The sequence below is a fragment of the Acanthochromis polyacanthus genome, chromosome 9, assembly GCF_021347895.1.
Source record: "Acanthochromis polyacanthus isolate Apoly-LR-REF ecotype Palm Island chromosome 9, KAUST_Apoly_ChrSc, whole genome shotgun sequence".
NCBI classification, from domain to species: Eukaryota; Metazoa; Chordata; class Actinopteri; family Pomacentridae; genus Acanthochromis; species Acanthochromis polyacanthus.
This window is the reverse complement of record NC_067121.1, coordinates 33,145,572-33,157,281: the sequence shown is the minus strand read 5'-3', so window position 1 is coordinate 33,157,281 and position 11,710 is coordinate 33,145,572. Positions and strand designations below refer to the sequence as shown.

The 11,710-nt window shown below is 39.9% G+C and overlaps 1 protein-coding gene across 1 annotated transcript; it reads left to right on the top strand.

Moving 5' to 3' along the window:
• Positions 1-2,607: 2,607 nt before the first annotated feature.
• LOC110951975 (Golgi reassembly-stacking protein 2-like) lies at positions 2,608-8,893 on the top strand. The gene is made up of 10 exons (XM_022195275.2): positions 2,608-2,790; positions 3,575-3,655; positions 3,748-3,951; positions 4,034-4,120; positions 4,230-4,360; positions 5,243-5,375; positions 5,777-5,900; positions 5,998-6,105; positions 6,445-6,573; positions 7,566-8,893. Exons 1-10 carry the CDS (start codon positions 2,728-2,730, stop codon positions 7,799-7,801), a joined length of 1,296 nt encoding a protein of 431 aa, XP_022050967.2. The 5' UTR covers positions 2,608-2,727; the 3' UTR covers positions 7,802-8,893.
• Positions 8,894-11,710: the final 2,817 nt, after the last annotated feature.

The window sequence follows — 11,710 nt, the reverse complement described above, 5'->3', positions numbered from 1 at the left end:
GGAGCATGAGATTTGTGGCTTAAATGTTGAGTAAAGTTGTGCTACTAATGTAACCGTTTTTGTTCTGGTCTCATTTGATATGACAGTTTTACATTGCATATTAAAAACAGATCAGCTTCAAAATAAAGGATTTATTATGTTATAATGCAGTAACCTCTTTTTACAGTCTGTAAGTTATGTATAACCACTCATGAGGTTTTTCCAGATTCAGGATGGGTCAGTAAGTATGATCAGTCCATGCAAAGGCAATGAGTTTGTGCTAACTCTGTCTTGATGAACAAAATGTCTATTAAACTTGAATAAAGTGAAAGAACAGTTAACAAAACTGGTTGAATTTGTATGATTTCGACACGACTACACATTAAAAAAAACCTCCACATGAGCCACTAAGAATCATTTGGGGACAATTTTTTTTCTATCGAGAGCAGCTAGTTGAAGCTAAAAAATGATTCACTTGTTGCGTTTAAACACATACTAAAAAAAAAATAAAAATTACAAATATCCACCTTGTGAATTTCAGCACTATAATAGGACCAGAGTCTACTGACAGCGATTGAGTATGTTGACTTTTTGTAACACATTCCTCCTTCATGGAAAAAGCAGCTGCTTTTGAAAGCCTTGTCCTCTGAACCATCAAATCTGGGAACTGAAGGGACACATAATACACTGTAATTCAATACAACAATACAAAAGAAGCTCCAGGGCTAAAAGATGACCTCACGCCTTAGAGTGGCTACAACCTGCCGTGTATCGTAGATAAATAAACCTAACAGACAACAATTCATGAAAAGCCAGTTCAAATTCAACTCCTCGGAGGCAGAAACTGAAGGTGTAGAAGCAGTTTTAGGATAAACAGCTGAGCCATTCCCCCACACCTACATAATATACAGTACATAATGGATATGTGCAGCACTTTTTGCACTATAGCAGCATTCTCATGTAGCATTTATCATTTTGCAATACTGTGTTTACATATTCCTTTCTAGCTTGTAAATATCTGTATATAATGTGTTATATTTAATTTTATTATTGCTATTTCTTCCGTGTTCTTCTTTCTAAAGTTTCTTTTTAAAAATTATTCTCTTTCCTTATTCTTAGAGTAACAAACAGCCGAAATCAAATTCCTTGCATGTTGTGTACATACTTGGCCATTAAAGCTGATTCTGATAAACACTAAATTCACATTGTTTAGTAATTATTCTTTAACTCTATTTTATATAGAGGTTTAATGCACTATAAATGAATGTAGTTGTTTGTGTGAGCTGAAGCAAGAAAAGATTCACTTCAGTAATGTGCGTCTTGTGCAACATAGCACCGCAGCCTTTTACATACTCATACAATATGCATTGGGGGATAAATATAACAAAGGTTAGCTGAGTTTTTACACTATACAGTTCACTGATTTGGTGCACATACTATACATGGCACTCATTCTTCTTAAATCTTGCTAGCTTAATTAGTTTATGTTACACAAGTTCTTTATTCTATGACTTTTCTGTTTTTTAGAATAAAATACTGTCACTACGAGGCCACTTTGTTTTACATCTACAATGTTGTTGGGGGTGTTAATTAAAAAGTTTTTCTAACTATTGCTACCAAACCTGCAGAGCATGAAAATTGTTACACTGGACTTGATGAAGGCTTTGTGAGGGAGCTAAACTAGAGCAGAACGGCATATTTATGCACAGAAAGTTTTCCATCGAGACACATAATTACATCAACACATGACTAAAAGTGTGTTTCTTAATAAAGTGAGTGCAAATAAAGAAAAGTGTTTTAAAACTTTTTCATGCGTGGGTCAATTTTGACTTTGGGGATATTTTGCTGCTTTTGGACAAGCAGAAAGGAAACATCCAAAATCGCTGTAAGGTGTTTATTACACATTGTCTATTGAGCTTTTTTGTTTTAAAATTGTACATATTTAATGACACAATGTCCATTTGCAAACATAATCATAAAATTTCTGAAATATTTTGCAGTTGAAAATATTTGTCTTGATGTAGGTAATCCAATGAGTTAGTTTAAATAGTGGTTTCCAGTTTTTTTATTTTATTTATGAGTATGGATTTTTATAATCATATCGTAAAGGCTGTTTTCCCAAGGCCTACATGTTTTTACATATAGGTTAATTCATATATCATTACAGGCCTGATTTGCAGAACATTTTACTCCTAAAAACATGACAGAAGTGCATTTTTCTTCTGGTTGTTGGCAGTAATTTCTGATTGACGGAGTTTTAAAATGGAGATAACGAAAATCTCTTTTGACTCTAGTGTGTCAATTTTAAGCTGACTTTATCCAATATTGAGAGTTCTGCTGTGGATAGGCCCAATTAGGGGACTATTATTAGCTTAGATTGGTTAAAAATGTTTCCCTATTCACTTGTAGTGTCTCTCCCTAATCTGGCAGAATATTGAATTATAATTTCACTCATTGTGTTATCTAATATAAAAAGCTAAATGTTTTAAATAAGTGGAATGACTGTTGCCAATAAAAGCATTAAAATATAATGTTGAAATCAGACAAGCTGCAGTGTTTTCAGTGATTTGAATGAACAGGAATTTGTAAGCGTCGAAAAGGCGTTATTTCCTGCCACGTTACGGCGCATGCGCATCGTTCCGCTCGTCATTTGGCGACGTGTACCCGGTGTGAAGCGTTCAGGTGTCCCACCTCTGCTGGCTAACAAGCTGCCATAAAAACATTGAAAATCCCTAAAACAGCGAGGCCATGGGAGGTTCGCAGAGTGTGGAGATACCGGGAGGAGGCTCCGAGGGCTACCACGTCCTCCGGGTGAGTTTTCAGCTTCTACATCCCGCTGTTAGCTCTTAGCTTAGCATCCTGTTAGAGACGGAAGATTCCCGGCTCTGTGTGTTGACGAGAGTCCGGGGATGAACGCTGCGGCCTCCGTTTGGAAAACTCAGCACCCTGTCATGGGAATGTTGTGCGCTTTGAAGTTATGTCAGTGCTACAGAGTTTTCCGCATATTTTCTGTATATACCTGTTTTGCCAGCTAATTAAATATATTCATAAGAAGCTGAGCAGCACTATTGTTGGAGCTAGCCAAAGCTACGTAGCTACTGAATGACAGATGGCAAGCAGGATCCACTAATGCATCCATTATCGGACACTTTCGCTATGCACAGGGCTGCTCTTACCTTGTTTTGTTCAGTTTCAACTGTGGTAACCAGCTACCACTGCCTGTGTAGCTAACGTTGGTCGTCCCACTCCAAGTTCCCCAATCTGAATTGCCAGTAACATCAGGTAGCAAGTAGTAGTAGCTAACATAGATGCTAATCTTGACATCAGTGCAGTTGTGTAGATTACAACAGGATTAGCCACATCTTGTCTGTGCAGTAATAGTCATTTAGAAATGACCACAGTGATGTTTGTGCACATTGTAACCAAAACCAAAATTACATGACTTGTTTGTATCCCAAAAATTGCTCATTTGAAAGCCACTGAATGGATGGCTCACATATGTGTTGGTCAGTACTGTTGATTTACATGACAATCAATAAAGTGCAAAAAAAGCGTCACAGTCTGGCCACTCAGCACAACTCTCATCTTTGTGCAGGTTCAGGAGAACTCGCCTGGACATCGGGCAGGACTGGAGCCTTTCTTTGACTTCATTGTCTCCATCAATAACACCAGACTGGTAAGAAACGGCAGCAAGTGTAGCAAGAGCATGTTTTAAGGAATGCTGGCTTTCATGGTCGCCTCTTCTTTCTTTATCTTTGTTTTCTACAGAACAAGGACAACGACACCTTGAAGGACCTGCTCAAAGCCAGTGTGGAGAAGCCAGTGAAGATGCTGGTTTACTCATCAAAGACCCTGGAGCTGCGGGAGTCCACCGTCACACCCAGCAACCTGTGGGGGGGCCAGGGCTTGCTTGGCGTCTCGATCCGCTTTTGCAGTTTTGAGGGAGCTAACGAGAATGTTTGGCATGTGCTGGTAGGTAGCCACAGGGGCTTATCTGCATTGCGTTGTCTCCATTTATGTGATGCAGCAGTAATGCGTTTGCTCTCTGTAACAGGAAGTGGAGTCTAATTCTCCAGCAGCACTCGCCGGCTTGCGGCCACACACCGACTACATCATTGGAGCCGACACCGTTATGAATGAGGTAAGCTCTCAGTGCTTTCAGGTTCTTATAATGCAAATTCTCAACATGATACTGATTATGTTTCTCCTCCTTTTGCCCACTATCCATGCCACTTGGTGACTGTCTGCAGTCTGAGGACCTTTTCTCTCTGATAGAGAGCCACGAGGGGAAGGGTCTGAAGCTCTATGTATACAACACAGACACTGATAACTGCAGGGAGGTGGTCATTACACCTAACAGCGCATGGGGAGGAGAGGGCAGGTAATACAAGCCTTAAACACACTTGAACTGTTTGTGTGAGACTTACAGGTGTTCTCTGGTGTTTGTTTTGGGCCTTTATGATAACGACAGTGGAGTGAGTAGGTGAATAGCATCCATCCATTATCTACACACCGCTTAATCCTCATTAGGGTCACAAGGGGTTGGAGTCTACCCTAGCTGACTTTACAATCACACTTGAATTCATACTTACGGACAATTCAAAATAATCAGTTTACCTCAGTTTATTTTTGGACTGTGGGGGGAAGCCGGAGCACCCAGAGAAAACATAGGAGAACATGCAAACTCCACGCAGAAAGATCCCAGAAAGGCCGGGACGCAAACCGTCTAGCTGCAAGACGAAAGTGCTAACCACCATACCACTGTGCAGCCCCTAGGTGAAAGACATACAGCAGCAAATTGTCCAATTGGCCAGGATTAGAACTGGGAACTCGCTTTACATGAGATAAATGTCCTAAAAATTCTGCTATTCCCTGTGAGAAGCAGATATTTAAGAGTTGACAGACTTTGAAGACGAATATACGTAATGATTTTCACTTGATTGCATCTCAAATTAGCCTGATAAACTAAATGTTTTGAGTTTTTTTTTAGCTTACTTGCTTTAAACAGTGGGTAAGGAGTGATAAATACATCTCTATTGATGTTGTTTTCAGTCAACTTACAGCTACGTTGTGCATGCAGGTTACTGTGTCTCCTGGATGTAGTCATTTTCTTGCTCTGGTACACTGTGATGATGATGACAAGCACAACAGCAGAGCGGTTGCAAATCAGAAGTCTGGAACTGTGCTACTTTCACTTAAGTTCGAATGAAAAACTTTAGATTTGTCGGTTGGATTCTAATCATTATTCTCCTCCTTTTCCCAGCCTTGGGTGTGGGATTGGTTACGGATACCTCCACAGGATTCCCACCCGGCCTTTCGAGGAGGGGAAGAAGATTAGCTTCCCAGGAAACTCTCCCAGCGAGCCTGTCAGTCCACTGAAGGACGGATTCACAGAGGTCAGGACTCGCATTGAAATTCTCATCCCAAAATGCAGCTTAAATATGAACATAATTGCTGAAAATCACCGTTTGCAGCTGTACTCGTGTCCTAAAATGTTTCCCACTGCTCCTCACCAACTTTATCTCCCTGGAAGCTGCAGTCTCTTGTGCTTTATCACATTCAAACAAAACTTTACTAATCGGTATGCAGCATGTGTGGCGGCGTGGCCTTGAGAAGATTTTAAGTTTCGAGTCTTGATTTTTTTCACACATTCTGTAACTGTAAGTGTCCTCATTGTGTATTCAGCAGAGCAGTGTTTTTCATTAGAGTTAATTGCACGTTTGGATGAATGTGACCTTATCTGTTTGATAGCAGCATCTTCTCCACCTCCCTCATGTTCTCTCTTTAACTCCTTCAGGTCCAACTTTCGGCCGTGACGCCACCTCCCACTGCTCCCGCTGTCCCCTCCGGCCTTGAAGACTCGCTGTCCAGCCTGTCAATCAGCTCAGCCCCGCCCACCATGCCCAGTGAGCTACAGACAGGTAATTATGCTCTTTAGTCCAACATTTACACAGCAGTATTTAATGTTTCTAAAGAAGTTCTTGTCTGATTTTTGCTGTTTTCTTGCCCCCCCTCCAGGTTTGCCTACAGTCCCTCTGCTCCCCTCCTCCACCAACCCCTCCCTCACCCCCCTCACTCCACTCAATCCTGCCGCCACCAGCTTCAACCCGGCCACCACGCTACCAGGTACGCCGTTTGTCGGTGTCGCTCTGTTTGCTGAGCCTGTCAGCTTTCACATCATGCATTTGAGAAAGCCTGAAGGTAGCAGCGGGATTACAGCTCTTTCTTCACAGATTTATGAGGGCATATCCACCGTCTCTACTGCAGTAGTGACCAATATAAAGTCGTGTGTACACATTGCACACTTTGGGTGAATGTATTTATGTTAAACAACTCCACAAAGCCTCTGTTTTGCTCTGAATTCTTCTCGTCTTCATATGAAAGGTCATCCCAGATTTGTTGTGATGTTTTTTAATTTTTCAGTCGCTGGTAGTTTAAGTAATGAATGAGTTTGTGTGTGCTCAGGTCTGATGCCCCTCCCAGCTGGCTTACCTCCACTCCCTAACCTCCCTAACCTGAACCTGCCACTCCCAGACCTCAGTGCCGTGTCACTAGCAGGCAGTAGCACCTTACCACCACCATTGGGAACGACAGGTGAGGGAGAAGCCTGATTTACTGTGCAAACTACTCACTTCATACCACACATACAACAACCTGTGGACAAGTGGCTTCCAAAGTGCTGTCTGCCTTTCTGTTAGCAGCATTACTCAAAAACAGAATAACAGATTTGGACAAAATTTTCGAGAAAAGTCAGAAATGACACATAGTAACAGTGACGCTGTGCCGCTAGCTTGCAATGATACAGAAATCTTGAACAAATCTGTGGATCCAGACTATAAGCAGCATCACTGCCAACATCTAATGAGGTGGTCCTTGTGTCATTATTGCGCTATTGTCATTTTTTTAAATTGAATGAGCCTCACCCTCAGGTCTCTTGACATCTTTTGGGAGGTGCCACATGTCTTAGCCCAGTTCTGTTCATGAAAAGAAACCCCCAAATCTCTCTCCCAGGCCATTCTAAGTGAGGAGATGCCTCCATCTCTTCCACATTCCATCAAAATCTTATCGTATTTAGCTGCTTCATGACCTTTTCCCATTATATTATGAACCCCTTGGGGATTGTAGCTGAAAAGTCTGTTGCACTAAATGACGTAATAGTAGATACCTCCAGAATTGGGTTTTAGGGAAGTCATATTTATGCTTCAGGTCATCAAACGAATGAAGTGAGCTACCATTATGTGATATTTCTTAACTACCTGTGAAAGTGTGATAATATAATGTTGGCTGGTTTTCGGCATCTCAAACAGTCCCGTCTCTAGTTTCAATATTTGGAACTTTGACCCCACTAATTAACATGTTACATACATTGTTTAATCTGTATGAAAAAAGTCTTCTGGTAATTTTTAATCTTACTAAGTAGCTGCTACATGTAATCACAACAAAAGTTTCTCATCAAACTATCAGTAAACATCCCAGTTAACATATTCTCCAACCACTTCACATGTCATACTTTAAATATAAGAATGTTGCGTGTTTGTGAGTTTAATCATGAATGCATCAATTAACTGCAACATTTTTCTCCACAGTTCCACCTCTGGCTCCACTCCCTCCCCTGAACCTCCCAGGTCTGGCCCCGTTGCCCCCTCTGCCCACCATGCTGCCCTCCCAGCTGCCTCCTCTCCTCTCTCAGGGCGTGACTCCCCTGGTGCCCGCCTCCATCTCCACCCCTCCAGCGACCGTCCCAGCCGCCGAATCCACAGCGCCAAGAGAAGCTGTCTCAGAAACACCAGCTCCTACGGAAGCAACACTACCGTCATCGTAACGTGGGAATCCCTTCAAAGCCATCAAAACTAAAACACACCTGGTCTCTCTCTTTCTCCATTCTGTCTTTCTCTGTGTTTTGTTTTTTCTATTTATTTGGCCAAGAGGGACAGGCAGACAGATGCACCAATTAAGACCCAGTGGTCAGCATGTTCCCGTTATGGATGAAGGATAAGAAGAATGGAGGACGGCTGTAGACCTACGTGTCTGAGTTGCCAGATTGTCATAATGCAGAGGAACTGGTAGCACTGCAGCTTGCCTTCGCTACTGTACGAGGAAGACGAGGTCTACTCTCTGGTTTGTAGTTCGCTTCGCACTTCTGCAGATACAACAAGGCAAAGAACTGTTAGGATTTTTCCCCTTTTCCGATCTGGCATCTTTGTTTCAGTTTTTTTTTTTTTTAATATAACCGATGTCTGTTAACGGGGCTGGACGATAAACTGAGTTTACTGAATTCCTGAATCATTAAAACTGAGGATGGCAACCAGTGACGCCTAACTGGAAGTCAAACCAACCAGTTAATCCAGTCTGGACGCCATTTAACTGGTCGTACTGGAAAGAAATTATGCACTGCTGTACTGAGAAATAAATCTGAATTCATCACGGCAGAATTTATCATCCAGCTCTGGTTTGTAACCGTTTCATTTTTAGTTACTAGAGCCCCTGACCAGTAGATTTAATTTGATTAACATGTATTATTTTTTGTTTAAATTGCTGTATGAGTTTCTCCACCCAATGAATGAATCTGCATTATTTTGCACCACCTTTTTGTGTTTTGAAATTATTAGTCCCTTCGTATGTCTCCATGTATATCCAGAACTCTATTGTACTCAACATCTCCACCACAGAGACAATAACAAGCCAGAGGCCACGCCAGAACAGACGGAGGTTTACAGGAGCTACTGAGCAGAGTGTGTGCTTGCTGCTGGGTGATTTATAGGTAGTGTGAGGTTATTAAACACACAGCACATGTCCTCTTGGTGTGGCCGAGGTGCACTGGTTGGCAGGGTGGCAGGGCAGCCACAAGGTGTCGCTGTAACAACAAAACATCTACTGTATGCACAGTGCAAGCAATAAAGCCAAATTAATTTTACATGATGCCTCTGTGTCTTAATGTTCAGTCTGTGGTGTTTGTTGCTCCTCTGTAAGGTGATCTGTTTTGGTCTAGATGAGCTTCACACACAAAAAAGGCAAGAAACAAGAAATGCTGACACAAAATTATATTAAAAAAACTGAGTTGCTACAGCAATGAGTGCACATTAAGACTTGTATGGAAGATCAAGTGTCTCATTTTGAAAAAAAAAAAAAGATTTAAAAAAAAGATTGTGATCACAGCTGTAGTGTGGAAAGCTTTTGTAAGTACTGGTGAATACTTGGGTTTATATGTTGCTTTTTTTAGTTTTAATTTTTTGGTAATTTATTTCTATATTTAGTTAAATATATTCTTGTTAATTTTTTTAGGGGTTTTATTGCTATTTTTTCTATATTTGGGATTATATATTATGTTTTAATTTTTGTTGGAAATTTATTTCTGTATTTGGGTATATACATTATCATTACTTCTATTTTTTAGGGTTTTTGCTATTTTTTTCTATATTTGGATTTATACATTATCAACATTTATATTTTTTAGTTTTGTTTTTGCTAATTTAAATATTTGGGTATATATTATGATTGTCTTTTTTTGTTTTATTTTTATTTTTTTACATTGTTTGGCCTATCTGTATTTGTTTTTTTATGTATTTTTTCCCCCTATATTTGGGTGTTGCAGGGTTAAATTGTGCTGAAATTAGCCATCAAAAATAAGCTTTAAAAATAAAGCCAGGAAAAGAAACTTAAACCATAAAGGAAATGCCTGTCCAAACTTGACTAAGCTTTGATAAATACCTGTGAACAGCAGGTGAACAAACAGGTCTAACACATGTGAAAACGTGGACTAAACTTCTTGTTGAATCCTTATAGCTGTTAGATGTGAGTGATCAGAGTAGGTGGGCAATATGTTATGTCAATACAATATGTTTGATATTTATTCATAAAAGCAATTAATCACCTATTTCTCAAATGCACTGTTAACTGAAAACCTAATGTAGGATTATAACTATGAAAGAAAATAAAAGTGAATTCCCTCTGTGTTAGTATGGAGGCACCGAAGTGTCAAAATGGGATAAAAAAAAAAGTTTTATGCTACTTCCTCTTTTTTTTAAATTAAGTTTTGATTTCATAAAGGAAGGTAGCACTTCACTGCCATACAATATTTTGACAAATATGTACTAGATGTTAGCGGTTGTGATCACAGTTTCGAGTCTCAAACACAAAAGCACAGAGAAAGAACACATGCAAAAAAATCAAATAAATTCAATCTATACTCGTCTGTGGGCTCTGTACATTTCTGGCACAAAAATTCCAGATATAAAGATAAAACACTGAGGCTACAAAAGCTCAGATACATTTTCCTCTCCATGCAAAAGAGACAACCAGATCATCTGACTTAAAGAACAACCGTGGTGAAACCGATGTCTGAATCTAAATTTCCCAACAGTGTTTTAACCTCTAAGTGGACCCTCCTGATTCAAAACTCCCACCCTACAAACTGAGAGGCTTCTTATGGACAAAACTCAACAAGTCTGCATCGGTACGCTGCATTTTCAATGTGGAAATGTTTAGTAATGGCGCTGACTCTTCCAGTGTATAAAAAACATCATACGGACACGTTGACTTGAAAAAACTTGATTGTCACTGGAGGTGGTCTTGAAGAAAGCTGCAGGCTTTTGACCCGTTTAACGCGGCGCCTTTTGTCTGCGCTCAGTCATGGATTTGCTGCGTAGGCGATGCACTTTGCTGACAAAAGAAGTAGTCGTGTACAGTAGCTGAGATGTGTCTGTTCAAGCAAGTGTGAAGAAACGGCGGCTTTCCAGGAGGAATAAAGACACGACGACATAATGCTGTTTTCTGGTATGTTTTGAAGTCCGTCATACCACTACATGCCCAGAGAAGTCGAGCGAGATTTCACTTTTTTTAATCAGTCTTTATGCGATGCTAAGCTAAGCTAAATGACTGCTGGCTATAGGTCATTTACTCAGCCGAACAGAAAACAAGCAATGCATCAATTTTTTTTCTCTTCAAGAAGGCTAGTTAGCATATTTCTGTACTGCATGTTAAAGAATGTAGCATAGTTGGTTAATTATGAATAAATCCTAATGAAAGTTTTTTTGCAAGGTCACCAACTGTAGTTTAAAATTTTCCACAATAAACGTGTTTGAAATGGCTTTTAAACTTGTTAAAACTACTACCAAACCAAACCAAAATACATTCAAACACTGTCAGTTTAGGAAGACATGAAACTAAACTCATTATTACGGCCTTGTGTTGCTTTCATACATGGAACTTCGGCAGGAAATTGAGATTTTAGTCATGCACTACATAACAATAACCTGCTGACTGAACTATTACCAAGTGATTAAGTATTTCCCAGAAAATATGTTTCTGTAATACTCCAAAATATGGTTCTAAATGGATTAACAAAACATTTTCAGGCTTTATGCTTTTCTAAGCTAAGCTAAATGACTGCTGGCTGTAGCCATATATTCACCCCAGCAAAAAACAACAGATGCACCCATTTTTTTTCCTTTTCAAGAAGGCCAGTTATCAAATATCTGTACTACCTGCTAAAGAATGCAGCATGGTTGGTTAATTCTGAATAAATCCCAATGAATTTTTTTGCAACTTCTCTCGTTTTGCATATCTCAAACAGTCCCACCAGTACTTTAAATTGTTCACAATATGAATCTTAAAATGCGTCTGAAATGTTTTTTAAACTTGTTGAAGCTACTACCAAACCAAACCAAACCAACTAAATTCAAACGGTCAATTTATGAATACACAAACTCATGTTTTGCTTCCGTACATGGCG

Excerpts from the sequence above, each read along its gene's own strand:
- LOC110951975 (XM_022195275.2), top strand. The coding sequence starts at position 2,728 with ATGGGAGGTTCGCAGAGTGTGGAGATACCGGGAGGAGGCTCCGAGGGC. Across the intron at positions 3,656-3,747 it reads CCATCAATAACACCAGACTG|AACAAGGACAACGACACCTT; the intron begins GTAAGAAACGGC and ends TGTTTTCTACAG. Across the intron at positions 5,901-5,997 it reads GCCCAGTGAGCTACAGACAG|GTTTGCCTACAGTCCCTCTG; the intron begins GTAATTATGCTC and ends CCCCCCCTCCAG.